Genomic DNA, 27,209 nt, shown 5'->3' with positions numbered 1-27,209 from the left:
ATGAGATGTACGTTTGCAGTCTGAATTGAATGTGATGAGAATTATAATATGCACATACAGCCAATGCTGCTGAATATTCTTGAAACTGTTGTGAATGTAGAAATCAAAGAACTGTTTAAATGAGCTGTGTTAAATAGTCTAACTGAGATGTAATTGAGATGACAGTTTACCGTCACATGTCGGCAGAGGGTGGCTCCACCAGTGGTTCTTCTCACAGACCAACTGCTCCTCGTGGCTCAGTCTGTATCCGGGCTCACAGCCAAACCACACCACCGAGCCGATGGCCAAGTCCTGCCCGTAACGTATCCCATTTACGGGCACGCCTGGGTCCAAACATGAGTGAGTGTCCAAAGTGACGCCTGGAGCACAGCGAACACAAAATCTGATTATTTTATGTAATTTAAAGATATAGTTGAAGGTATAGTCAATTTTATTTACAGTTGCATTTTGTTGTGCATTAAAAGGCAAATGTATAGTTTAAGGGGGAAGGAAAAAACTATATAAACTAACCTAAAATTCCATTTTATTTTATTGCTTTGCACTGCACATTACATGTATTATTATTTGAATTGTCAATGGAACTTGTTTACTCTGTTATCACTATCAAATTAAGTATTTAATTTGCATTGCATGCAACTGTGCTGAAATGGATTGGAAATATGAATGCAATTCTTTTTCAAGCCAATAAAGCACACCAAATGAAAAAAAAAAAAGATGAAAAAGGAAAAGAAAAAGACAGAATCGTCAAGAAATAAAGAGCGTGAGACAGAATACTGCAGAGGAATCCTCAAGCTGTTTGCTTGTGTGGAGAGACAGATACGATTCGGACTGAAATATCATTTCTCAGGCAAAAGGCACCCGGTCTATAAAGACGGCTGACTCACTTTCATAAAAGAGCTTAAAGCCACTGTTAGAGCGACTGTTATCGGTGGTGAAGAGAAGATACAGGAAGTTGCCGCTGCTGAACAGGAACTGAGGGACTTGGGTGCCATTTAGAGAGGCGATTAGGGGCGACAGGAGATTAGGCCCATCGTGAACCTCTAGAAAGTCATAATTGAGTTCTGTCTGGAACCTGCCGGGGAAGAAAAAAAAACAGATCAAAGAAAATAGATAATAAATATTACGACGTGAAATGTGTTTCCATCCACACACACGAACACATCCACAGCTCATTATCCATGGCTGCCCGACTGTTCCTCATTGACCGCCTCTTTTAATGAGAAGTCACAGGCACAGCCAGTGTTCACGCTGCTGTTTATTGATGGGATCAAACTGCTTTGTGATGTGCGAATAAACACAGATCTACCGCAGCGAGCTTGCTTTAATGGAATAGTTGAGCTAATAATGAAAATATGGTCATTTACTCACCCTCATGTTGTTCCAAACCTGTCTTCAGTAAAATAACACCTTTCACAAAACAACCTTGTTTCTCTCTTCTAAGCAATGAAAGTAAATATAATAATAATAATCAGGGGCTGAAAACTCCAAAAGAGCTCCAAAAATTTACATTTTACTGTAAAGCAAGACTTGTGCACCATATTCCAAATCTTTTAAAATCATGTTATTCTGTATGTTATTCTGTGACAAACAGATAGATAGATAGATAGATAGATAGATCTAGATAGATAAATAGATAGATAGATAGAGAGTCTGTTTTTCAAATAAATCACATGACTTAGGAAACCTTAAAATAAAGAACCAGCCACATACAGTACACTCATTTTTGATATCTTTAATTAATGTTTTTTATTAAATTTTTTTTCACATTCTCATTATTTCATAGAAAATAGCAGCCAGTAAATTTATCACAATATGTCTTTTTAGAAGAAAGTCCTACAGGATTGCTGTACATGAGGGTGCGTAAACTATGACAGAATTGAAATGATTTCGGTGAAAAGCCAAAGTCCTGAAAAAAAACACAAAAAAACACAATCTATGCTCGCCCAGTCGAGTCTGCTTTTGTGATACATCTCGAGGCGTCCGCTCTCAGGAGTCTGCTAGATCAAACTCCAGATCTGATGCTATTTCAATGCCCTACTCTTGGGAAGCATCGCAGTACTAATGAAATAAAGTCAACCATTTGTATCATGATATAGATTAATTCCATTTCCCTTTCACAGATGGCCTCGGTGGGCACCACGCTCAGCGATAGATTTATACGCCAAACAGTGTGCGTATGGATCAAGCCCGTCGACATAACACTATGTAATCATTTATACAGACACTAATGGTGACCGTCTCCCTTGCGCTCTCGGTCTATGTGCTATGACAAACATTACTCGGAAGCAATATCATCCTTCAGACGTTTCTACATGTGAACTTTGCCGCGATCAGCTGAGGCTTACGATTCAATTACATTTGACATTATAGTTTATTAACTCGGCAGAGTGTTACATTGAGACTTTATAAAAACCCACGCGACCTTCACACCCAAAGGACCCTGGATGGAGATGGCTATGAATATGCTGTTACTTGGGCTTTTTCTAACTCTGATATGTGCCGAAATGATTTGCCGCCTTGGAGAGCTGATGCCTCCAGACATGAATCCAAATAATGCCTCTGTGTGTTGCTATACTCAGAGCTATCCAACAGACCTGTCAAAGCTTATCTTGATGGAGCGTCCCACCTCGGCCTCGATGACCCACTCACAGCTCAGGGAATCTTTGTAGTAGCCGGGCCACCCCGGGGACAGAATGACTCCCACCGGAGCGGTGAAATGGCCTCCGCATGGCGCTGCAGGAAACATTTGATGTACATGGCAGCAGAAAGTTTATTAGAACACTTCGATTCAACAAAGAAACCTCTTCTTATAAACTGTTGTCGCAGTACAGGGTCTCTGAATGTCTTTGGAGTTTAAAAAGTTCTTGATATAAAGGTGCTGAAAGCAATTGTTTTTAATAAGACGCACAAAATGCTCCTGCTACTCTTGAGAAATCAAACCGGTGTTTGTAAACAGCAGGAAAAAAAGATCCAGGGAAGCGAACCACAATTTTTTTTTTTTTTTTATCTGTTCAGAAACACTTTCTGCATGTTCACATATTCAGTTTTGCAAAAACGGACCTTTTAAAAAATCTGTCAGCAAAGATAAAAGTATTTGTTATCCCCACAACCGCTGCACTTGGTAACAAGTCAAAAACTTAACATTTAAGAGAATAATCCGACAGTGTCAGTGACTTTACCCTTTTAAATGGCATGCTTTCTAGACTCATTTATCAGATTCAGTTTTAAAATAAAGTTTTAATACTTAAAGAAAGCTGTCTGCTAGCTGTTAGCATAAAGAAAGCTAACTGCTAACATTACCATTCATCTCTGTGACAGTAGCACAAACAAGATAACAGACCAACTTTACACTTTTGAGGGTCTTTAGAATATTTGATTTTGATGTCTTTGTAGAGACAGATATTACAGAGAGGCTGTGTGACTTTTGTAAACACAAAGAAAAAGTTAGCAAATTAAGTTAGCAAAAGATAGCAAAATGGCTGCTTATAGCACTATTAATCAATAAGGTGCAGATGTCAATGCTTGACTGTATCAAAATACAAACCTACCAGTCATACTTTTGCTGGTAAGCCCTTGTATTTTCCACTAACTCATCGCTGCTGTCAAAACGGGTAAAACCACCCCAAGTTGGCAAACTTTTCTTTGCTAGTCTCATGAAGTGTGATAACTAGTTTAGCAGATTTTAAAGAATTTTCAACCGCTTTTACCTGGTCAAATACGTTAGTTCCATTGTAAACCAGAGACAAGCCAGTCAGGCTGGTTTTGGCTGCTTTTTTAGCTGTTAGCATTCCACTTAGCTTAGCGTAGTTGTTAAGAGTAGGGGAGCATGGGGAGCAAACTAAAGTGGGGTTGTAACACACGTTGTATAAATATTTCCACACATCCTAGAATAACAACATTTACAAAGCAACATATTTGTACTAGACAACCCTTACGAAAAATAACCATGGTTTTATTATAGTAAAACTGTAGTAACCCATGGTTTTTTGGCGTATTGACTGCCATTTGTAAAACCACAGATTTACTACAAATACCATGGTTAAACTATGGTTAATATAGCAAAACCATGGTTAATTTGTGGTTACCATGGTTTTTTGGTTTTATTTGTAGTAAAACCATGGTTAATTTTCGTAAGGGAAGTGTGAAATAGTAAATAAAAAAGTTACATAAGCTAGATTTACACAACCTGATAAGTTCAAAAAGTGTTAGGTTCTCTCCCCTATCCCTCACCAGTGGACAAATCTGAATAATAATGCAAACTCTTGTTTGAAGCAGATGCAGGTAAGTATTATTTTCTAATCAAAGCTGGTGTTTACAGAATGTTTTTTTTTTCTCTTTTTTTTCCGCTATTGTACTCTCTCTTTTTTTAGTGTTCATGCAACAACTCTGATAATAAGTGGAACTAAACCACGTTTCAATGAGTTCAAGGGATGCAATTTAGATAATTCGACAATCTTTCCGAAAAACATCCAAAGGCTACTTAAAGGCCAACGTTTCCTGAGCACAGCTTTGATAACTTTATACCACAGAAAAGAATAGAGGACACAAACACTTTGAAACCTACCTTCACATTTGGGGATCAAACCACTCCACATCACCTTTCCCGCCTCCAGTTCACACACAATAGTATCCGAGCCTTGCGTCTTTATGAAGCCCTCCTCACACACCACTGAGATGGAGCTTCCCAGCTGGAAATTATTACCAAAGCGCTTGGCATTCATAGGCACTCCGGGATCCGGGCACTCATTGTGTCCAAACGCTGAACAAATAACATCAAAGCAGAGAGCTTGTTACTTGCAACGTGACTTACTTAATGAAATGGAAAGGAAAGAGCGAAAGCATAATGGAATATCAAACTGTAGGAAACAGAGGATTGTGGGTAAACACTAGGGTTCTGTGCGTTGTCACACGGGCATTTGGGGATTATTTTGGCTGAGCTAATGGCGTGATGTTCAGCGAACAGGATTAAGTTGTTTGATGCTGGTGGATAAATGGCTTATGAATTAAATTGAAGAAAATATGTCCTTCCATATGTCCTACTTGACGGCTGTTGGGAATCTGATTGAAGACAACGCTTCTCATGCCAAAAATGTTGTTAGCAAACACATTTTTTTTTTAAGAGTATTAATTCTTTTTGCCAACCTTTACACTTTTTTAGTTTACTGTGGCATACTGTGTGTGCATGTGTTTGCTTGCCTATTGTGTACTGAACCTACTAAAAATAATTTTTGAGTAATTAATATAATGTCTGATTTAAAAAAAATAAAAAAATAAAGAAAAAGTAAATGCAAAACATAAACAAACAACTAAAATAAAATGCTTAAATGTTGCATTGGTAAATAATTGAAATTATAAGTTGAACGGCTAGGCCTATTTCATTTATTCACAACCTAAAACTGAAATAAATAAAAGCTATATAGAGATATTAAAAACCAACTAAAAAGAAACTAAAATTGAAAAATGGTAACATATTAAATATAATAAAAATGCTATAAAAATATATAATTAATACTAAAATATAATTCTAGCATTTTAAATTAAAAAACAATATTATATGAAAATAGTTTATGTTGTGAAAATACTTAGAATAACAATAGGAAAATGGAAAAAAACTAAAGCCAAAAATAGTATGCATAGTAAGCTGAAAAATCTGCTTTCAATCACAAGATTAATATATTTTTTTAATATATTCAAATAGACAACAGTTATTTTAAACTGCTAAAATATGACTGTTTTTACTTTATTTATTCAGAACACAATCTTTATCGCTACATGAAACACATTCCAAAGAGAAGCACTCACTGCTGTATGTGATGTTGAATCCTCGGCCGGACATCGAGTGGTCGGCCTGGAACTCCAGCTGGAGGATGTTGGAGTTGCTGGTGAGGTGCGAGGGCACTTCTGCCCCAGAGAAGCGTCCCAACATTACGGCATCCGCCAACTCCCCGTCCCTCACCGTCAGGAAGTCGTAGGGGGGCTCCAGGTCGAAGTCGTTGAAGGCCAGATGGATGCGGCTGCCTGGCTCGGCGATGATCAACCAGACACAGTTGAGGTTGTTGCCGTAACCCTCGGGGTAGTCTGGAGACAGGACGGTGCCCATGGCTGCCGTGAAGTTGGACATACAGGGAACTAAGAGAAGGAGGAGATGCTGATCAGTTATGTGAAGGTCAAATGCAGCAAAGACTAATATAAATTATTTTTAAAGGCATTAAATTTGGCTAAAATGTCATAGCTGCAAGTTATTTATTTTCTTTTTTTTTCATGCACTGGTCAATTTAGATATTCTTGACTGATTTGCTTTGATAATGTTTTTTAAAAATTTTTATGATTAGTAGCCAGAAAACATCAAACTACACATTTAAGAGTTCATTTTATTATAATTTACCTGTACATTTTAATCATGAGCCATATCTTTGAAGGCCGGTTTCTCAAAATTAGTCTTTTTTTTTTTTTGCTTATTTTATTTATTAATTTGATTCAAATCTCCTTTTAATATCCATTTGGTGATTGAAATAAAGATGAAGTAATACAAAATATAAATTACAGATAAAGTAAACACACACACACATATATACTTTTTTTTTTTTTGCTGAAGGACTATTTATTTTATTTAATTACAAAATATATATATATATAACTATAAACATAAACCCTGAAAACCTATGTAAAATAAGCACAAGCATAACATAAGCACATATTAAAATTCCTAAAATTACACTGAAAAGTCAAAAATCATTATGGTTTCTATATTGTATTTTCTGTTTTAGTCTTTTGTATGTGTTTTTTCTTGTTTGTTTTCTTTGCTTTCTTTGTACTTTTATTGTGCAGTGTCCGTGAGTGCTGAGAAATGCCCCTATATATAAAATAAATTGTTATTATTAAATTCCCATAAATTGTACAGAGAAGTTTGATCATATATTATTCGCCTGATTTATGTAACATTTTATACATATATTGGAATACAAATATCCACTTCAGCAGCACTTCAACTAAACTTTACTGTTTTATTCCTATCTATATTCTGATGGGTTTTAGGGAAGGGTTTGTTCATATATCATTCGCCTGATTTATATAACATTTTATGCATACACTGAATTTTTTTTTTTTTTTTTTGGCTACTGACAGCACTTTTTCTGATTTATGAAGTGATAATAAAAGAGCCTCTGTAAAACCTTCAGCTCGGATATGTCAACAAAATAAAATAAGAACCTGGCTTCACCCAATGTTCAGATTTCTGTTCTAGAACTGTGTGCAAAAGAGAGCATATTTAATCAGAAACAGAAACAGTAATAGAAAACAGTGTCTTAATCAACTGGGGTAAGTAGGGTGATATCTGTAAGTTTCTTTTTTCACCCTATTCACCCTCAGTGTCTTGCCTTAAGCAATAACCAACACACTGACGTGTGACAGCAGGGTTGCGGACAGAAAAGATGCTGCACCTTTTTCTTTCAGGGATTATTGTATTGTAATGGAAGCACTAATTGTATTAAACTACATTGTGCAGGGCATGCTAATTTTAAAACTCTTGAAATGGCATTGCTCTTTGGTGCTGTTTGCTTGTCGGGCTCTCAGAGAATTGTCATCTTATCATCTGCCAGAGCTCAGTCTGTTATCCATATTTAACAGCGTGGTGGTTTTGTTTACACACACCAACATATAAAACGGTTTTAATTAGTCCGACCTCTCGACATCATTTCGTTTAGACATGTGTCTCACCGACTCTGAGAGAAGCAAAGGGTCGTCAGCGCTCATCACCGTAATGAGCTAGCGAGGATGGATGAAGAACTGTGGTCTTAAATTACTTCCTGAACGCACAAGGCCTAATGTACCTGAAGAGAGCTAAACGTTAGTATTTCGCATTCATCTCAGTCGCAGTTGGCAGGAAAATTACATTGGCGACGTGTCCATGTTATGATCACTTAAATGCACTTCACATAGTAATTATGACTTCCGAGCTCTTGAGAACTTTCTAGAAGGACTTGTGCTGGCTCTCAAGTCTTGTCAGGATCATAGTATTTAGAGTATAATGGCAAAAGTATCACATTTGGCAATGGAAAACTCTGAATTCAGTTTGAGCAATGTTATTTTTTCTTTTCTTTAACTTTGATATACAGTATGATATAATGGAATTGTTAGCGGCACACATACAGAATTTTTTTTATTAATATTTTTTGTTATGCCAGATTGTAGACTACAGTTTGTTTATTTATTTGTTTGTTTGCTTGTTTTTTGTAAGAAATCAATACTTTTTTTTTTTTTTGGGCGAAGATGCATTACATTCCTTGAAAGAGAGTATCATTTCGATCACACTGAAGACGAGTAATGATGCTAAAGTTAAAGCTTAGAATAAATTATATTTTAAAAATATTAAAATAGGAAACATTTAGTTTAAATCTGAATATTTCACAACATTGCTGTTTTACTGTATTTTTGATTGAATAAAGCATTATTACTTACATATTTAAAAAATGTCAATCAATTTATTTACCGGTATTAATTTTAATTATCAACCTCAAATGTTCCTGTAAAAATTACCATGGCATTCAAAATGATAATGTCAAAAAAATTTTATTAAATCTTAATACATGGTAGATTATTCTGCAGTACCTTCCAAACGGTATTGATCACTGATAATTAAGTTTTAATTGTGAGTGTTAACCACATAATTTAGCATGTAAATAGTTAATGAAGAATAGTGATCGTGCTCGGCAGAAAATACTACTCACTTAGCCAGTTAATAAAGCACCAGGTTTGTGTGATAAGACAACATAATTCTCTGCGGCAGTATGAGAATGATGAAATACATAAAGCATTGATCCTTTGCTCTTCATTCTGTTGCATTAGCACTTAAAAAGCTTCCAGTCTGAGAGAAAGAAAAATGAAATTGCCCAAAGCACCCATTTTTATTCTGACTAAAATAACGCAAATCACATCATAATTACGACTTTCGAAGAAAGAACCTCTCAGGCAGACTTAAACGAAGGATCTATCCATCTATCTATCTGTCTATCTGGATAGATGGATGAAATAGAAGTTAGTTTCAGTTAAAGTTTTATATTATGTATATTTTTATTTTTATGGGCTTAGTTTAAGTTAACTATAATTACCCTAGTGTCCATCTATTAGAATTTCAATTTCTTCTTCATGCAATGTTATTCTGTGTTCAGAAAACTTGGAGGCACTTTATGGTAATTTCTTTAAAGAGCTTGACACCATAACTCACCCTCAACTTTCATTGCATGAATAAGAGAACAAAAAAAATACTCGGATGTTTTGTTAAAAACCTTTTTTTTTTCTAGAGTAGATAAAAAAAAAAATTTAGTCTTCGAAGCACATACATAATAGAAGAGAAGCATCTTGCAGCACTCACATATACAGATGGGGATGTTAGCAGACCACTGATTGTTATTCTGACAGGAAATCATTCGCTCGCCAATGAGCTCGAATCCGAACTGGCATTCGAAGCGCAGCACGTCTCCGTTGGAGAAGCCCCCGCCCTCTCGGAGTCCGTACAGAGGGATGCTGGGATCCCCGCAACTTTCCTTGTCAATTTCTGTAGGTAGGCGAGAGAGACGAGAGGAGGGAGTAAAACAGCAGTAAAGCTTTTGAGCCAGCAGAGTGATTTATGTGGGCACTCTAAGAAGCTGAGGCAGGGAACAGACTCACCTTTATAGTTGATCTTAAAGCCAATAGAGCCCACACTTTCATCAGACTGCAAATGCAGCCACATTTGATGGGTCATACTGACGATGAGGTCAGGGACGAAACTGCCCGTTAACCTGTCCATGCAGAGTGAACAAAAGAAAATAAGAGTCTGTGATCTCAGCATAGAGAACACTACTGTAGCAGTGCCATGCAATGATAAATGCTGTCAGATGCCAATACTATGGTATTCTGATATGTGCTTTAGTACTGAATGACTACTATATTTATATACAGTGGTATTTATATAGTACTCAAAGGTATGGAGTCACTGAAATATTTGGAAATAACTGCTTACACCAAAACGGCATTTATCTAAATAAAAATACAGTAACATTATGAAATATTATTACGATTTAAAAGTACTGTGTTCTAGTGAAAAGCTGAATTTTCAGCATTATTACTCCAGCCTTCAGAAATTATTCTAATATCCATTTGCTGCTCAAAAATTTTTTATTAGTAGTACATTATCAATCTTGAAATTATCAATCTTGTTTTTTAAATGCATGTTCAAAAGAACAACATTTGTTTGAAATATTTTGCAACAAAGTAAAAATCTGTTACTTTTCATCAATGCAATGCATCCTTAATACTCAAAGTACTGATATATATATATATACACTGTATATATAACATTACCATAGTACATATTCCAAAAACACCAAAAAGATCACCAAAATGTACTAGTATTAAAGTTAACTACTACAGAGTTTAATGTATTTTTGCACATGGTTTCATTCCATTTTGATATCATTTTCCCATGGTAACATAGTACTTTATGTATTCTACATATGTAACTACATTAAATGTTTTCCAAAAACACCATGGTAGCATCCAAAACCATAGTATTACCATGATCCATTTTTTAAACCATAGTATTAATCACAGTCAGGATTATGGGCAGTTTTGGTTTAGTTTTTTTGTGTTTACTCTGTTCCCGCCTGCCTAATTTCGTTAGTTTCCTCATCTGTTCATTAGTCCCACACATCTGTTTCTGTTCTCCCTGTGTACACTCAGAGTTTCCTTAGTTCCATTGTCTGGTCTCATTTAAGGGTTACTTTTACATTGATGTGTATGTTATTTTCTCCCAGAATATAAGTGTATTATCTAAAGCTTTTCCTGTATCGCAAGTGGTTAATATACCTGTTAGCATGGTGCATGTCCAAAAACAGAGTAATGTCATGCTTTTCTTTTTATTTGACTGTACTTGGGGTTTAAATTATACTGTCAGGTACTTCAAAAAACACCATGGTAGCATCCAAAAATCCCATAGTGCCATGAAAAAATGTATGAAATATAGTATTACCATGATACAGGTCTGAAAACACTATATTAGAATGGTGCACGTTAATATGTCATAATAAATATAAATCATAATAAAAGTACTAAGCTAATTTGCCTAGCACAAACATGAAGAGAGGCATTAATTGAGCTTTACAGTATGTATTAGTGTTCTGGCAGCAAGAGTCTTTTGTCCTTGAGGAATGCTCTGTGAGCGCTCAATGAATCGCAGCTGGAACAGAGCCAGGCAAATGCACCAAAAAACAGTACAGACTGTCACCAAAGTGTGTCTACCCAAGATACCCTGAGACATACGGCCGGGGGCGAAAAGAGGTGGACAGAAAAACATGTTTGTGAGGGAGAAAAATACTGCCGGACGATTTGTGCCTGTGTGGTTTTTATGGTTTTGTTGCTTTCATGCTGTTGAAATGGATAACTGCTGCAAAGCTGAAAAAAAAAAAGTTAAGAATCAACCAAACCCCCCTAAAACAACTCATTCTAACATGCACCCACGTCTACATCATGATGTGGGAAGATTTGCATAACACCGCCCAAATGTTCACGCAAAGAAAGAAGGCGTAACTTTTTATTCTCGCTGTAGCATTGTTGTTGCCACGCCGCCATGTTGTAGAGAAGCTGTGTGTTCATTGTAAAGCGAAACTACTTTGTTTGAGGAGATTCATCAACTGCGCACTGTGGATCACCGGATCGACTTTCACCGTAGAACCAGCGGTGTCCGGCCCGGGGTCACATGTGGTTGTCGCAAGCTACTTCATCGAATCCACCAGGCATGCAGCTCTCGAGCCGGCCTTTGCTCACTCAGCCCGCCGTGTGTGACATTATGTTACATTGTGAAAGCAAAACTACTTTGTTGGGCTTTCCAAGAGAGGACACAACTAGAAATCAGTGGTTAAGTTGTATTTACAACACTGTTCCAAAACAGTTCGACCCAAATATTCAGATGTGTGCAGCGCATTTTACGAAGAACTGTTTCCTGATCTGCCACCTGTTCTGGCTCACAGTATGAAAGTACGTTTTTTATATTTAAAGGATTTGCCACTGATGATTCAAATGCAAGATTGAGCAGTGTGGAGTAGTGTTTGTCGTTTGTCGTTTCTCAGATCACTAATGCAGACATGGTTTTATGTTACAGCGGCACGATGCAGCCTAATGCGTAAGAAGACAGTATAAGTCATATAATAAGTAATTATGTCCCCACTGGATGCAATGAATGCTTCGTTTGTAATGGGTTTTATTGGTTTCGTCTCATCGAGCCATGACACATGGCATCACAGTATGTCAAAGGGATGTCAAGGGATGTAACATTTCCATCACACACTTGAGGCATCCAGCCAATCACAACGCACTGGATAACTAGCCAATCAAAGCACACCTCATTTTTCAGAATGATGAGCTTTGTTAAAATCAATGCGTTTCAGAAAGGCAGGGCATAAAGGAGAAACAATAATGTACAGTATGTGGAAAATTTTTTTTTTTTTGTTTAGTTGTTTTTTTTTTTATACCTTAAACCGCATAAATACATTTCATTACACCAAATACACAAAATAATGTTCTTTTTAGCAACATCATATGACCCCTTTAAAGAGTGGAAATCTGAATTTTCCTTGTTCTTTTAAAAAGAAAAGAAATCAAATGCAGTATGCAGATATATACTCGAAACAAGTGGCGTGTCACATCTTGTCTAAGTTCAGCACTTCATTTTTCTCTTTCTGTCTGAAACAAAATGATTTTATTCACAAATTGAATGTGTGAATTGCCTGCCATGTATTTTATTTGCTATATATTTCAATAATGTCTGTGCATTGTAAATGGTTAGTGAAACTAAATTGTGACTTGTTGGTGCAAGAAAACTTTATGGGAAAAAAATAAAAATGTGTGAAAAGAGACATTGTGGCCCCTATAAAATATTCTAGCTGCAAGCTAATAGTCAATGTTAATTATTCAAGATTACAAAAAATCATTGACCCATCTTCTGGCTAAAATGTGCTTAAAAGTAGAAATATTTACTTGAGAAACCAAATTGCATAAGACATTAAGACCTTGAATTAAGTAGATTTTTCTTTCTCTATTTGCAAATAGTTCTCATTCCAATCCATGCATGAATTTAATTACATTTAGTGAGGTTTACAAACTATTTCCTGATGGGCAAGGGAAAATATACAGAGATCAATCTCACAATTTATTTCATTTAAATAGCCTTGACATATCTTTGCTGGTTTCTCAGTTAAGTTTATCTTGATGTAATGATGTTAAAGGGATTTCTAACTGGGAAAACAAGATACTGATTGAGTATCTTACAATACATTTACGCTTCTGACACACAACTTCAAAATATGTGACAGTTTGCTTTGAAATGTATTTGTTATATATGTTTGTGCGTGGTAAATCTTTAGTAAAACTAATTATGACTTGTTGGTGTAAGAAAAAGTTAAATGACAAAAAGATACTGTAGTATTGGCACTATAAAATATTCTAGATGAAAGTCAACGGTCAATGCTAATTATTCAAGACTACAAAACTCATTTCAACATGTTTCCCACTGAAAATATCCAAACTTTCAGAAAAGAAAACACATTTACTTGAGAAGCTAAATTGCATAAGACATTAAGACCTTGAATTAAGTTTATTTTTCTTTCTCTATTGGCAAACAGTTCTCATTCTAATCCAAGCATGAATTTAATTAATTTTAGTGAAGTCTACAAACTATTTGCTGATGGGGCAAGGGAAAATATACAGAGATCAATCTCATAATTTCTTGCATTTAAATAGCTTTGCATATCTTGTTTCTCAAGTAAATTTATCTCGATTTAAAGATGCTTCTAAGTTGTTTTTGCAGTGCAATACATAAAAACAGCATAAATCTGAATCTTACACTTGTATGATTGTTTTTGAGTCGCCAACCTCTCCACCGTCACCGACAGTCAACGTATCGTATCCCAGCTCCAGGTCGAACTCTTCGAAATTGATTTGAATAACCTGCGACGGGAAGAAAATCACTGAATTAGCCTTAGAAGTCTTTGTAATGGAACGCCACTCGAATCAATGAAGCACCTTGACCGGAGGGATTTCTCCATATGCTCTCTGTTACGGAGAATGAGTAGTGTGCATTTCACACTGTCTTAATTAAGTTTCTCAGTACTAGAGCGCTTCAGACATCATCAAATATAAATGATACACACTATTCCCAATAAATATGATATTCATGAGCTCACCGGGGCCAGCACTTGACTGCAGCATATGTTGCCTGTATATTTCAGTTCATTTGCTCATACCCTCTGCGGCCCCATTGAACCCCGGCGATATAACCGGAAAAATTCAGAAGGGGCGATGCATCAATTATCCAAAAAATCATTTGCACGGTCCAATGAATGTTGAGGGTAAAACAAATTTACAAGAGTGCTTTCAATCAGCGGCTCAAGTTTGCGAGTAAACATTGGAGAAACGTGCTCAGCTCGTTCAGTGTTATTTCACTCACTTGTACATTAACAACGTCCTGTTTGCATAATCACCCCCCAGTGTGCGTTTGGAGACACCGGGGAGCTGCCGCTGCTCACATTTAGTTAGACACCATGAATAGCGGCCTTCTGGCACGTTTATGGCACACTGAGGAACCAAGCATGCACTTAAGGTATACGGGTGCTTCTTCAACGGCTGCCACATCTGAGCCTCGTGGGTTGGTTTTTATTAACGCTAACAGATTTCAAGTTGGCTTCTCTTTGGTAAATGAAGGTCACATTAAAGTCTTGGAAAGTTTTCACCGAGCATCTTGATGCTTTTCAAATGCTTCTCTTTTATGTTGTCCCAGAACAGCAATATTGTGAAATACTATTAAAATTTTTCTATTTTAATATATTTTCAAATGTAATTTAAAACTTTAATTTTGTGATGGTAAAGGCTGCATTTATTTGATTAAAAATATAGTAAAAACAGTAATATTCTGAAATATTTTCACAGCTTAAAATAACTGCTTTTCATTTGAATATATTGTAAAATGTAATTTATTCCTGTGATGCAATGCAGAATTTTCAGCATCATTCCTCCAGTCTTCAGTGTCACATGATCTTCAGAAATCATTCTAAGATACTGATTTGCTGCTCAAGAATGATTTCTTATATTATCAATGTTTAAAATGTTCAATGTTTTTGTTGAAGCTGTGATAATTTTTTTAGGATTGTTTGATTTATATAAAGTTGTAAAGAACTTTATTTCTATTAGAAGCATTTATTTGAAATAGAATATGTTAGTAACACTAGTAAGTTTTGATCAGTTCAATGCACTTTTGCTGAATGAAATTAATTTCTTAAAAAACTTAACCCTAAACATTTGCACGTTAGTAAACATGTATTATAACATTTGAAAGACACTGCATTGCATGAAAATAATATAAATCCTTTTCAATAATCAAAATCAATAAATTTTATAATATTAAGAAAGTGTAATTGTATTTAAAATATATACATTGCAATGAAATTAGCCATACAAAGGATGCATTTTATTACAAAAAAAGTAATTTGCATCCCAGAATGTACTCAAAACCCAACACATAAATTGAGGTACAATGGAAATTGCATTTTAGTGTTCATTTTATTTATTTTTATGGCAGAATTATCTTATAAGATGATGTTTAAACACCCACAGCTTGTTGAAGAATCATCTATATATGCACACACAGCTTACAGGCGGTCCACATGCGTAAAAAAATAAAATAAAAATAAAGTCTTACAGCACTTACACTGATATTATTAGTGGTTTGCTAATGAACACTATCAGGCGACCATAAGAAAGTCCTGCTTCGTCCCTTTAAGTTCATATATTAACTTCATTTACTGTGTTAACACAATAATAATGCCAATGAGCTACCCATGGGTCTCTAATAATGGGTCTGTGGAAAATGCAATAAAATTTGAACTTTGCAATTCCGTCGGGCGAAGATAAATGAGGTAATAATGTTATGTGTGTTAGGGCTCATTTGCATTTCTCACCAGAGGAAAGCTCAGATTGAGCAGCAGTTGAAGACACGAATCAGCTATTTGCTGGTTGTTAATGGCCTGGCAAAAAAAATGTGTACAAAAAAATGGAAAACCTACACCTGAAATGTGCAGTAGACGGTAAGAGCTCGTGGATGTAGAAACTGTTGACTCACAAAACCTACTGTAAATTGCATATCTTTCATTTCTAGAACAGTTAAGAGTCTGAGGTGCTGGAGGGGAAGATGATGTTTTCTAATCTGTCTTGCACAATGAAGCACAAGAGTCAGGAGAGCAAAGTGAGGTATTGATAACTCATCAGGAACCACTCACAACAGCAGTGCAAAAAGAAAATGAAACGCTCTCGAAAACAAGCACAATAAACCACTATTAATCCTTTTACTGAGAAAAATACCTTATTTACAGCTATTGTGAATATTGTAATTAAATAATATTGAAAAACCTGATAAAATGGTAGAATCATGGTGAAATTGTTTGTTTTATAATAATTAAAAAAAATAAAAAAAAAATAATAATAATATGCCATTTGAAGATACAGACTTGCTCATAGAAAAGTCTTTGGTCTGTTTGAAGAAAAAATAAAGGAAAATACAACATTAAATAAAAAAATAATAATTCTTGCCAAATTAATAATATATACATATTTTCATATTTATGTTTTCATTTTTTCAATCATTTTTTGCTAAATTAACCGTCTCAGGTCATTTGACAAACAATTCATTTTTAGGCAAGTAAAAGAGAAATGGGAGGTTTTAACCGTGCAAAAGAAAAGCATCTATAAAAAAAAGACAATTATACTGAAAAAAGAAATTACGTTATGATAAATAATTTTATTAAAAAATTAAAAACATTTTAAAAAATGGTTTACCAAAAACCCCTACTACTGTAGAACTCATTTTGTAATTTTTTGATTTTGACATTCATAAAAAAATTGAAAAAAAATGTTGTTAAAATATATAATTCAATCTGTACATTCTGCTAAATTAATATTACATTTTTTAATAAACATTTTTGTTAATCATAATAATACAATTTGGCAAAAATAATGACATTACTTTAAAACTACAAAAAAACCTGACCAATGCCATAAAATCATGTTGATTTGAGACAGAAAATATAACATTAAATGCACATTTCTGTCAAATTAATATTTTTACAAAGTAACATGTAAATATAATTAATTATGCAAATAAAATAGAAATTGCAGGATTCAACAGTGTAACCCTAAAGAAAAGCCTCTTAAAAACAGAGGTAAACAATCATCCTAAAAATAAAAGAAAATTGAAATCAGTGTGAAGAGTTTTAAAAACCTGATCATGGTTTTAAAATAATAAAACTACTGTTAGTATTGAGAAAAAATAAATAAATAATAGAACCATACTGGAACTACTTTTTATTAAATATGTCATTGGACGATATCAGATACTGACATGCTGATAAAAAGCGTTATGTTTCAGTCAGATATGGAGCGGTGTCTGTGTGTGTGTGTGTGTGTGTGTGTGTGTGTGTGTGCAGGTTACTGTTGTACCTTATTGGGGTTACTGGCGGTGATAATCCAAACACACTGTGAGTTACTCTCATACTGGATGGGGAAATTAGGCGATGTAAACGTTCCTGAAGGGCCGAAGAGGTTCATCCCACATGTTTTCGCTGCAAAACAGAGAAATACAGAGTAGTCGTCATTTATAATGTATTAGAGAAAACTAAAATACACACATTTAAAAAAGTTCTGCACAAGTAAACTTTAAATGCTTTTTTTTCTATATAATAAAAGTAATTTTCTATCAAGCTTCAAAAAATGAACAACAAAAGCACTCTGAAATGCACAAGGTTTGGACATCATCGGTTCACATGAATCATGTTGCACTTAGCAGTTAATAACTATCCACTTTTGTTGTATGAAAAATGGGTTTTTGCAAAAGGAAATAATACAGTTTTGGAACAACAGGAAGTCATTTTTCATATTTGAGGTGAAATGTTCTTTCAAAACTGTAATCAGTACCATGGATCGATGGTATTGAATTGTGGGATTCGGAGACATCAGTAGATCAGATGTCTGGTCTAATCCTGCTCTGAGCAGGGTTTACTGAAGGCAGTGGTCTAACCTTTACAGACGGGTCTATGGTCACTCCAGGCCGCGAACACCTCAGCGACCCTCTGACACGTGATGCTCTTGGATCCCTGAAGCACGTGGTCCCCGTCGCAGGTGAAATGAACCGTTGCACCGATGCTGCCGTGTTGAAGACAGAACAAACACGAAAGCCAGAGAATCAATGAAGGAATTCTCCTGGAGAGCCTCCCACGCGTGCCGACAGATTGATCAGCGCTGCGTGACGCGGACTCATGTCAGAGCAAATGTCAACTAGGAATATAATCAAGGATTTCATTGCCACATAGCCATCCTTCAGGAAATGTTCCTTTACTTTTTGTTTCCATTGCTAATTTTGTCCTCACGTTTGCAAATGTACGTATGGCATATGCATGTACGGAAACTACGTAAGTTATTCTTTTTTTAATGTTTTGTTGAATGGTCATTGCGACTGTCATCAGAATGTCACAATGTCAGTAATACTTTACAATTACACATAACATCATGAGTATTTATGCTGAACTAATATTCAATAAATAAATAAATAAATAAATAAATGTAATACATTTTTTAATTAATTTTGCTTAATATTTGTAAAAAAAAAAACAAGAACAATATAAGCAAACAAAATACATACTTGGATAGATGTTAATAAAATATATAACTAAATTGCTTATTAACATAATTTATATGCAAAAGTTTATATTAGATTTTTTTAAATAAACATATATAGTTTTATAATATATATATATATATATATATATATATATATATATATATATATATATATATATATATAAATTAATATTTGGGAAAATAACGTTATTTTTGCTAATTTTATAAAATTGACAGGCCTACTTCATAGTCATAGAAAATATACAGTAAATGTGTTGGTTTTGCTGAAATAATATTAAATTAATATTTATCTGAAATAATCTTCAATCAAAGCAAAATATGAATATTTAACCTAATAAAAAAGAAAATACAACAATAATTGTGTAATGTTAAAGCAAATTAAATGCATACATTCATTTCATTACTTAATAAATAAATTATTTTTTGCTTAATATTTAGAAAAAAATATGTCAGCAAACAAAATATTATCATATATTTTAATAAAATGTTACATTAAATTTCTTATTTTCCAATAATTTAATAAAAATGATATTTAATGATATTCTGCAAACATTATTAATATCTTAGACAATACAAAAAATATTAATTTATATCACCAGAATATAATTTTTGCTGATTTATCATAAATAAATTACAATTAATTAACCAGAAGTTCATATTAACTCATATTTAATATTGTATAAATATTTAAATTAATATTATGCTAAAATAACATTTAAGCAAAGCAAAATATTAATATCTAAGCAAATAAAATAGACGTTAATATTAAACGTAATGTAATATGAACATGTCAAAACAAACTCATTGCTAATTGTTGTTTCATTCATTTTGGATACTTTAGTAGAGTTAAGAATCTAATAAATATTTATAGCCTATCAAAACAGTTAAAGATCATATTAAACTACACGTGTATGGCCTAATTAATATTCATGAGCTACACTATCAGAACTGCATGACATCACAACTGCCCCATTCATTTCTTCAAACAAAACTGAATCCATGTGTGCGGTGTGGACAGACTGTCTACCTGTAATCGGTGCCAATGCGTTTGCCGTTCTCCGGTTCCCCGGGGTCCGGGCAGAAGTTGGAGACCTGCTTGACCATCCCTTCATTCACTGTGGGAGAAGAAACAGCATATGGAGACATAAGCCAACACGAAACCATCAGCCTTCGTCACCTGTGATCACGCTCTCCATAACACAGCCTCGGTTATCACACATCGACTTTCATCCTCAATCAAAAGAGAAAGTTGGCGGAATATCTCCTCCGTAAATAGGTGTTAGCTTGCGATAATTACTGCAGGAGGCAACGTTATGCGGATAATTTAAGGGAAGGGGTTTTTGGCAGCAGACCGGGGTCCTGAATAAGACCCGATAATTCACTCGTAACTCATATTTCTGAATGCGTGATGCAGACACTGTGAAATAGAGGCTCATAAAAATTCTATCCAGTTGTAATTAAGTGTTTGGAGTGCTACATTGTCGAGGGTGAAATGAATCATTCGGCGTTTCATTACGACGCCGGTGCACGTGGAGCCATAAAAAAGGACTTGTTCACTTTCGCAGCGTGCACAAATCATTTCCATAGATAGTGATCAGGCATTGGGCAGCCCGGGTCTGTATCCAGGTTAGGCCGGTGGTTTGGATGGCCAGTAATTAAACTCAGTTGGACTGAAATCCAACCACCTGTGTGCCCTCTGAAGCCGCTCACTTCACAGATTTGACATTCTCTTCCGAGGAGCTTCTGTGGGAGAGAGACCTGTAAGTCAAGCTAAGCTCAATTAATCAAAATGCAGATTTCGGTTTCATTGGATGCTCTAATTTCCTTTGATCCATTTGCTAAATGACAAGTGAGAGGATTACAAATATGTGGCATTGTTCGTGCTTTATGAATCATGGGCTTTGAAGGTGTAGATGCGAAATCACCGGCGGAACAACATCTACGGAATACTAAACAATTAACGGGGATGCACATCTGAACGAAATTAGGCAGTGAAGAGCTTTTTATGACATTAGAGCAACAGTATTAACAGTCATAATTACAAATGACATGCAGCAGCACTGGAGAGAAGATCTAAAGCTGCATGGTTTCTACTTCAACAAGCCTACATAATGAGTTACACAGCAGAAAACTGGTAAAACCATGGTATTCCAGGAGAAAGCCAAATAAACATTGGTTGTTTATGGTAGCCGAATATATTCTCATGAAAAAATGTGTAATAGTAACAGGGTTAATTCACCCAAATATGAAAATACTGTCATCATTTGATAGTAAATTGCCAAAGTTGCTGGTAGCCATTGACTTCCATAGTTTAGCTATAGAAGTCAATAGCTATCAGCAACTGTCTGATTATAAACATTCCTCAAAATACCCTTTTTCTGCTCAACATAAGAACAATTAGTATATAGCTTTGGAACAACTTGAGGGTGAATACGTAATGACAGAATTTGCATTTTTGGGTGAACCATCCCTTCCAAAATCCCTAACAAAATCTGATATGCATGTGTTCATCCAATCTGGATTTATTAGATTCTCATACTTTATAAAACAAGATTTCGATCATACTAACCATTACTATAACTGAGATTTGAAGTAACATATAAGCATCTGAGACAAGACATAACATTAGGAGTGTGTGATGTACCGGTTGACATGATAATCTATATTACAGTTCCTATGACATTTCCATGCTGCACCAACAAAAAAAAAAGCTATGTTTTTAAGCACTATGGTTTAAAAACCGAGTTAAAAATTTAATTGTTCAAGCAAATTAAGCAGCAAAAATGTTGCTGTGTGTGCTTAAACTGTCTAAAACATGTGCACACAAGCCACTTTCAATATTATAATACATAGCATGAACACTGAACAGAGCTCTTTTGGTATCTTATTGGACTTGAATGGTAAAACACACACTTCTCTGCCACAATGCCCATATGCACAATATCCTAATAAACACAGTTTCTTATGTCTTAAGTGAAAGTAAACATTTGAGAAAGAAAATGCATGTGTGTCTGTATAGTAGATTAGTGCATTCAGTCTTAAAGTGACAGCAGCTTAAACCTTGTGCTGTCTGTGTCAGTAATGTTCATTTAACAACAAATGAGAGAAAACCTCTCGCTACTATTGACTGAATCACATTAGTAACTTTATAAATCTTTATAAATTTGCACCGTGAGAACTATGCAGTGTTTAAGTATTTCCACATAGGTCTGTTTCTTTTGTGTTTTTGCTCTTTTAGAGTATTTTTTGTCCTGCTGCATGTATTTAATTAGTTTGTTCTTATTTTATCAATGACTGTTTTAAGCTTGAGAGGTTTTTTATGCAAGTATTAGTTTTTCTGACATTAAGAATATTTCAAAATTCATTATACAGCAAAAGTTTATGAAGCAAAAATACCTAGTATATAGTGATATATACTGATATTGTGAAATAAACTGATATATCATGTCCTGATATAAGATCTTATCACCCAACCCTACATAATAGCACTGTTAATTGCAAAAATGCATTCAGAAAAACACTTTTCAGTGGCTGAGACAATTACACCTTACAAAGAGAAAGAAACACACTTACTTATTGAAAATTTACTTGTGTTGTCTTTTCCAGGTAATAGTTTCACTCCCCTTGATTTAAAATCTCCCGATCGTTTCACTGCTCAGCAAAAGAAAACAAACACAATTAGGCACATTTTCATTCGGTGTAGGTCAGCTTTAAAAAGCCTGCTCCAAAATTATGTGAGCGACAGTTTATCTAATAAAGTTATTTACTTACAAGACTAATTAACAAAACGGTTCCTTCGATTGTCTTATTTATCTTTATACTCATGCTTTGCTCCTATTCTAGTCCTGGAATTCATCTCTTAGATGTGCTTCCAATTAAATTAAATGAAAATAACTTGTGGATCATGCTTGATTCAACTTTTGACAGGTCACTTCCGTTCCTCGTTATAAGATATCAAGTAATTTATTGTAATTATCATCCGATTACGATTAACAAGGTGATTAAAGATTTTTCGGATATTGCAGCCTGCATGTAATTACTTAGAGCAACAGGGTGAATCCTATAATAGAGGTCTGGGTCATACTATGACACAAAATCAAAAGAACAAAAGTAAAATTAAGAATTATAGTTCAGTTTAAGTAGGTGGAAAGACTATTTAGAGAGAACACATTATCAAAACAAAAGACCTGGACGTGTTTTTGTTAGGTTTGCCTTAAGCAATTACCAGAAACATAAGAAATATTACCAGAAAAAAACTTTTTTTTAAAGAAAATATTTCAAATGTACCTTGATACTGAGCACTGAATCCTTTGTGACGATGGCTGTTGTCAGTGACGAAATGAAGTCGTAGCCAGTTCTTGTTGCTGACTATAGGCACAGGAATATTAATTCCTGATAACCTGTGAAGAAGAAGCAGAAACATCAAACAGTTTGCTTTCAGCTATCTTTTTATATCAAATCAGTTCTCTTTTAAAACACCCTGTGCAGTTCTTTACAGTCAATATTGCTCCTACTTTGACTGGGAAAGAAAAAATTCTACTAAACACTTAGCTTGTGCTTTAATAGCATATAAAGTATCACATTATCAATAAAACGACACAAACTAGATCATACACTACAATTCAGTTTAAAAACAGTATTAGCAAAGTATCACTTTCAGGCATGTAAATTACATTGAGCACTTTTATTCATTCTGCTCAACACAATCGTAAGTTGCCTTCAAGGAAAATGATAAATTGCTCGAATTTTAATGCTACCTAAATGTTTCTCATCAAATTCACCCAAAATCAAATGATCTGAGCTTCCATCCGCATTCATTTTATAGTGCTTCACTCTTACTGAATGTCAATGATTCTATTTCTACTAAATACATTCAAGAGACACACTGAAGTGTATGTTGATACTTGCAAAACTGACAAGAAGAATGCTTAGCTATGAAGAATTTGTTGTCTTTTTTTTTTCGGGGTTGGGGGGAGATAACGAAGGCTGCTACACCAATGCTGAGAGGAAGTGATTAGAAAAAAAAAAATCTAAAACAAGTAGCACATTGTACTGAAACTCTTCTGTAACACCTCTCTGGGTGGTTACTGCAGTGAGCAGGTTTCCCCTACACACTCAAAAGCATCTCTGGATACAAGAGTTGACTTGAATTCCCTCAAGTATTGATTTACTGTCAGTGTATAATACACTAACAAAACTAAAGATTAAATAAAAAAATACATAAATGGTTTTATTACATTACTTATTTTTTATTTAATATAAACCCTTTATCTAAATATTATTTAAACAAATATTATTTTGCATGTCATTAGAGATGGCAAGGTCACAGATTCAATTCCCAGGGAATGCATTAACTGATAAACTTTATACTTTAAATGCAATGCAAGTCGCTTTGGATAAAAAAGACCTGCCAAATGCATAAATGTATTTTTTTATGATATTATTATAAGGCACAGTGGCTGAAGCGGGCTTAATGGAGGAAGTATTGGAAGCTTCATATGCCATAAAATGTGACCTTTATAAATGACCGTCCTGTTTACTGAGATGCAAATGATGTAAAAACAGCCGTAAGCTGTTTGTTACTAACATTAGATCTATTGTTTCTTCCCATCTGCAAACACCTCAAGGACTCGACCATAACTTTAAACTTCATAACAGTCAATCGGCTGTGACAGTGAAAGTCTATAGTAAAACAGGGCAAAAGTATTTCAAGGCTAAACCATTTCAGCCATAGACTTTCCAGAATGACTGCAATGAACTCGAACCCACTCGGCCTTGCTGTCTGTCAATCATAGCCGGCACTGCAATTATTCAAGTGAGATCCGACAGTGGAATCGCTTTTTGAAGAAAAACACAGCTCATACTCGAGTCTCAAACACTTGGCAGTTCTGTAATGTTGAAAAGGGCAAACGATAGATTTTTTTGTACATTTGTAAAACGTCAAGACATCAACCCACGTTAAAGCCTGGATCCAACCTACAATCTGACCTGAAAGATGCCAGATTGACATTGAGTTCCCTACACACCGATAAAACATGTTGAGACCCACTTCAATTTTGGCACCAGCGACGTTAACCAATGACCCCACGTCATCTGCTGGTTTCACAAACACAACACTAAAACTCACTGCCATGATGCTAGGGCACTGTAGCTTGTTGCTTTTATGTTGCTATGTGGTTGCTAAAGTGTTCTGGATGGTTGTTACATGGTTAATTTGATATGCGGAATCTCATTACTTTTTGTTTATCATTAACAGCGCTCATGAAAACTTAAATCACACCGAAATACTGTCCATCAGTGACACCAGCAGGTAAAGTTACATGCAGCGGGAGTCTGCATATTTCTCACCTCACCTGAGCCCATTGAGTTTTGACAGAGCCCCTATAGTGTGCCGTGAGTTTGAAGGGGGCAATTAAGAAAGAATGGTGGAAAGTCACATGAGAGGAGGCAATGCCTCCATTGCAATATGATTGGATAAGAGTGGTTATGATCGACTGTGGTGCTAAATTCCACCTTTTGTGTTTGTGTGTTGTCTGCTTCCGCGAATCAGTCTGTCCCAGACCAAAGTTTCATAATTAATGATAGAAATACTAAAATTCACCAGACCTTAATATTTACCAAAATATTGATGCTCCATGACAATAAATGGTTCAATAATAACAAAAAAAAATTTCTCCACATTTTTTGTTTCAAGGGTTAGTTCACCCCAAAATGCATATTCTGTCATATATTATTCACTCTCATTGTCGTTCCAAAACGTAAGACTTTTTTTCATCTTTGGAACACAAATGAAGACATTTTTGATGACAGAATGCTGTCAGATTTCCTTCCATAGACTGCCTTTGAAACTACCATGCTTCAAAAACTTCAAAAAGAGATCGGAAAACTAGTTCAAATTTTGTTTAGAGAATCGATTGCTTTTTATGGTCGAACAGATTTAAATAAGGCTTTTATTTGCTTGTTAACATTAACCAGCGAACATAACCAGAAGCTCAACCTAACCTGAATAACGCACAAGAACTAACTTCTTCCAGAAGCTCAACCTAACCTGAATAACGCACAAGAACTAACCTCTTCCAGAAGCTCAACCTAACCTGAATAACGCACAAGAACTAACCTCTTCCAGAAGCTCAACCTAACCTGAATAACGCACAAGAACTAACCTCTTCCAGAAGCTTAAACATTCTGCGTGACACACGTGAATTAACCTCATTGGTTACCCAACGTTTGAGCTTCCAAAAGAGATTTGTTCTTTTGCGTTATTCTGGAACGTTTATATATTATGAATGAAGGTCTTACGGGTGTGGAACGACATAAGGGTGAGTAATTAATAACAGAATTTTCATTTTGGGGTGAACTAAACCTACAGTTTCTATCATTTGTTCTTTCTTTCTTTCACTCTAGTCTATACTCTTTTTCATTCTTTCAATCGCTCTCCCATTTCACTGCAATCAGAGTCCATTCAGAAATAGTGAAGAAACAGCGAGTCATATCTAGTGACCAGTATATCAGAGAGTCTCATGGTGGGCTCTTTTGACCACTGAATAATCACCCAATCACCCATCTATCAAACCACATAGATGATGCCATTGATGCCTTCTCAGCCACCCACAGCAACCTAGCATTGAAAACGCACAAATCCAGTTTGTTAGTCTTATATCTTCACCTCTTTATTCTCTCTCTGCAGGCAGGCAGGAGGAGGAAGATAGAGGAGTTGTATCCATTTCCTGCATTCCAATGGTGTTTTGATTTATTTGTGTCTTTTCAACTATCATCTATTTTTGTGCTAGAGTTTGTGGAGCGGGTCAGCACACAATAGGACAGATGCAGTTAATGCTTTAGTCAGAGCTGGACCTGTAGACAAATGCGTTCACGCTTTATTTATATACATTATGTTCTCCATAATAATAATGTTATCTGGCCTTTGCCGGCAGTTACACTGTTATTGGTCCTAATTCTCAGGCGCATGTACAACTCACCTTCAGGGCATAAATTTTGCAATATACATCTGTTATTTCAGACCACACAAGCCAAATAGCTTATCACGGGGAGTACAGGCTCTAAAGCACTTGTCCCAATATGCATTGAGAATTGCTGGCAGTACAAAGTCAAGCATCTCTATTAATATCAATCACACTTAGAGTTAGGGATTAAAACCAACTCCTACTCATAAATATATTACACTTTGGCATATAACTTGTCCTGTAATGTTTCTGCTACAGACATGAATTATACATCAATGTGTGCTAGACAGACAGACAGACAGAACAAATGAAAGAGACAGGCAGACAGACAGATGGACAGACAGAACAAACGAAAGAAACAGACAGACGGACAGACGGACAGAACAAACGAAAGAGACAGACAGACAGACGGACAGAACAAACGAAAGAGACAGATAGACCAACAGACGGACAGACAGATGGACAGACAGACAGACAGACAGAACAAATGAAAGAGACAGACAGACAGACGGACAGAACAAACGAAAG

At 35.2% G+C, this 27,209-nt stretch overlaps 1 protein-coding gene across 2 annotated transcripts in view; it reads right to left on the bottom strand.

Annotated features, from left to right (window-relative positions):
* The window catches only part of LOC113115693 (CUB and sushi domain-containing protein 3), a 236,530-nt gene that overhangs the window by 145,268 nt on the left and 64,053 nt on the right, over positions 1-27,209 (bottom strand). For both annotated transcript variants that reach the window (XM_026283241.1, XM_026283242.1), the window contains exons 6-18: positions 23,005-23,117; positions 22,291-22,368; positions 19,745-19,832; positions 18,098-18,222; positions 17,521-17,642; positions 13,877-13,980; positions 9,667-9,779; positions 9,371-9,553; positions 5,803-6,129; positions 4,565-4,759; positions 2,595-2,733; positions 885-1,072; positions 171-359 (exon numbers count right to left, since the gene is read on the bottom strand). In XM_026283241.1, coding sequence (XP_026139026.1) covers positions 171-359; positions 885-1,072; positions 2,595-2,733; positions 4,565-4,759; positions 5,803-6,129; positions 9,371-9,553; positions 9,667-9,779; positions 13,877-13,980; positions 17,521-17,642; positions 18,098-18,222; positions 19,745-19,832; positions 22,291-22,368; positions 23,005-23,117 — 1,964 coding nt within the window. The remainder of the gene's footprint in view (positions 1-170; positions 360-884; positions 1,073-2,594; positions 2,734-4,564; positions 4,760-5,802; positions 6,130-9,370; positions 9,554-9,666; positions 9,780-13,876; positions 13,981-17,520; positions 17,643-18,097; positions 18,223-19,744; positions 19,833-22,290; positions 22,369-23,004; positions 23,118-27,209) is intronic.

The sequence above is a fragment of the Carassius auratus genome, chromosome 16 (genome assembly GCF_003368295.1).
Source record: "Carassius auratus strain Wakin chromosome 16, ASM336829v1, whole genome shotgun sequence".
In the NCBI taxonomy this organism is placed as follows: Eukaryota; Metazoa; Chordata; class Actinopteri; order Cypriniformes; family Cyprinidae; genus Carassius; species Carassius auratus.
This window is presented reverse-complemented; position numbering and strand designations above follow the sequence as displayed.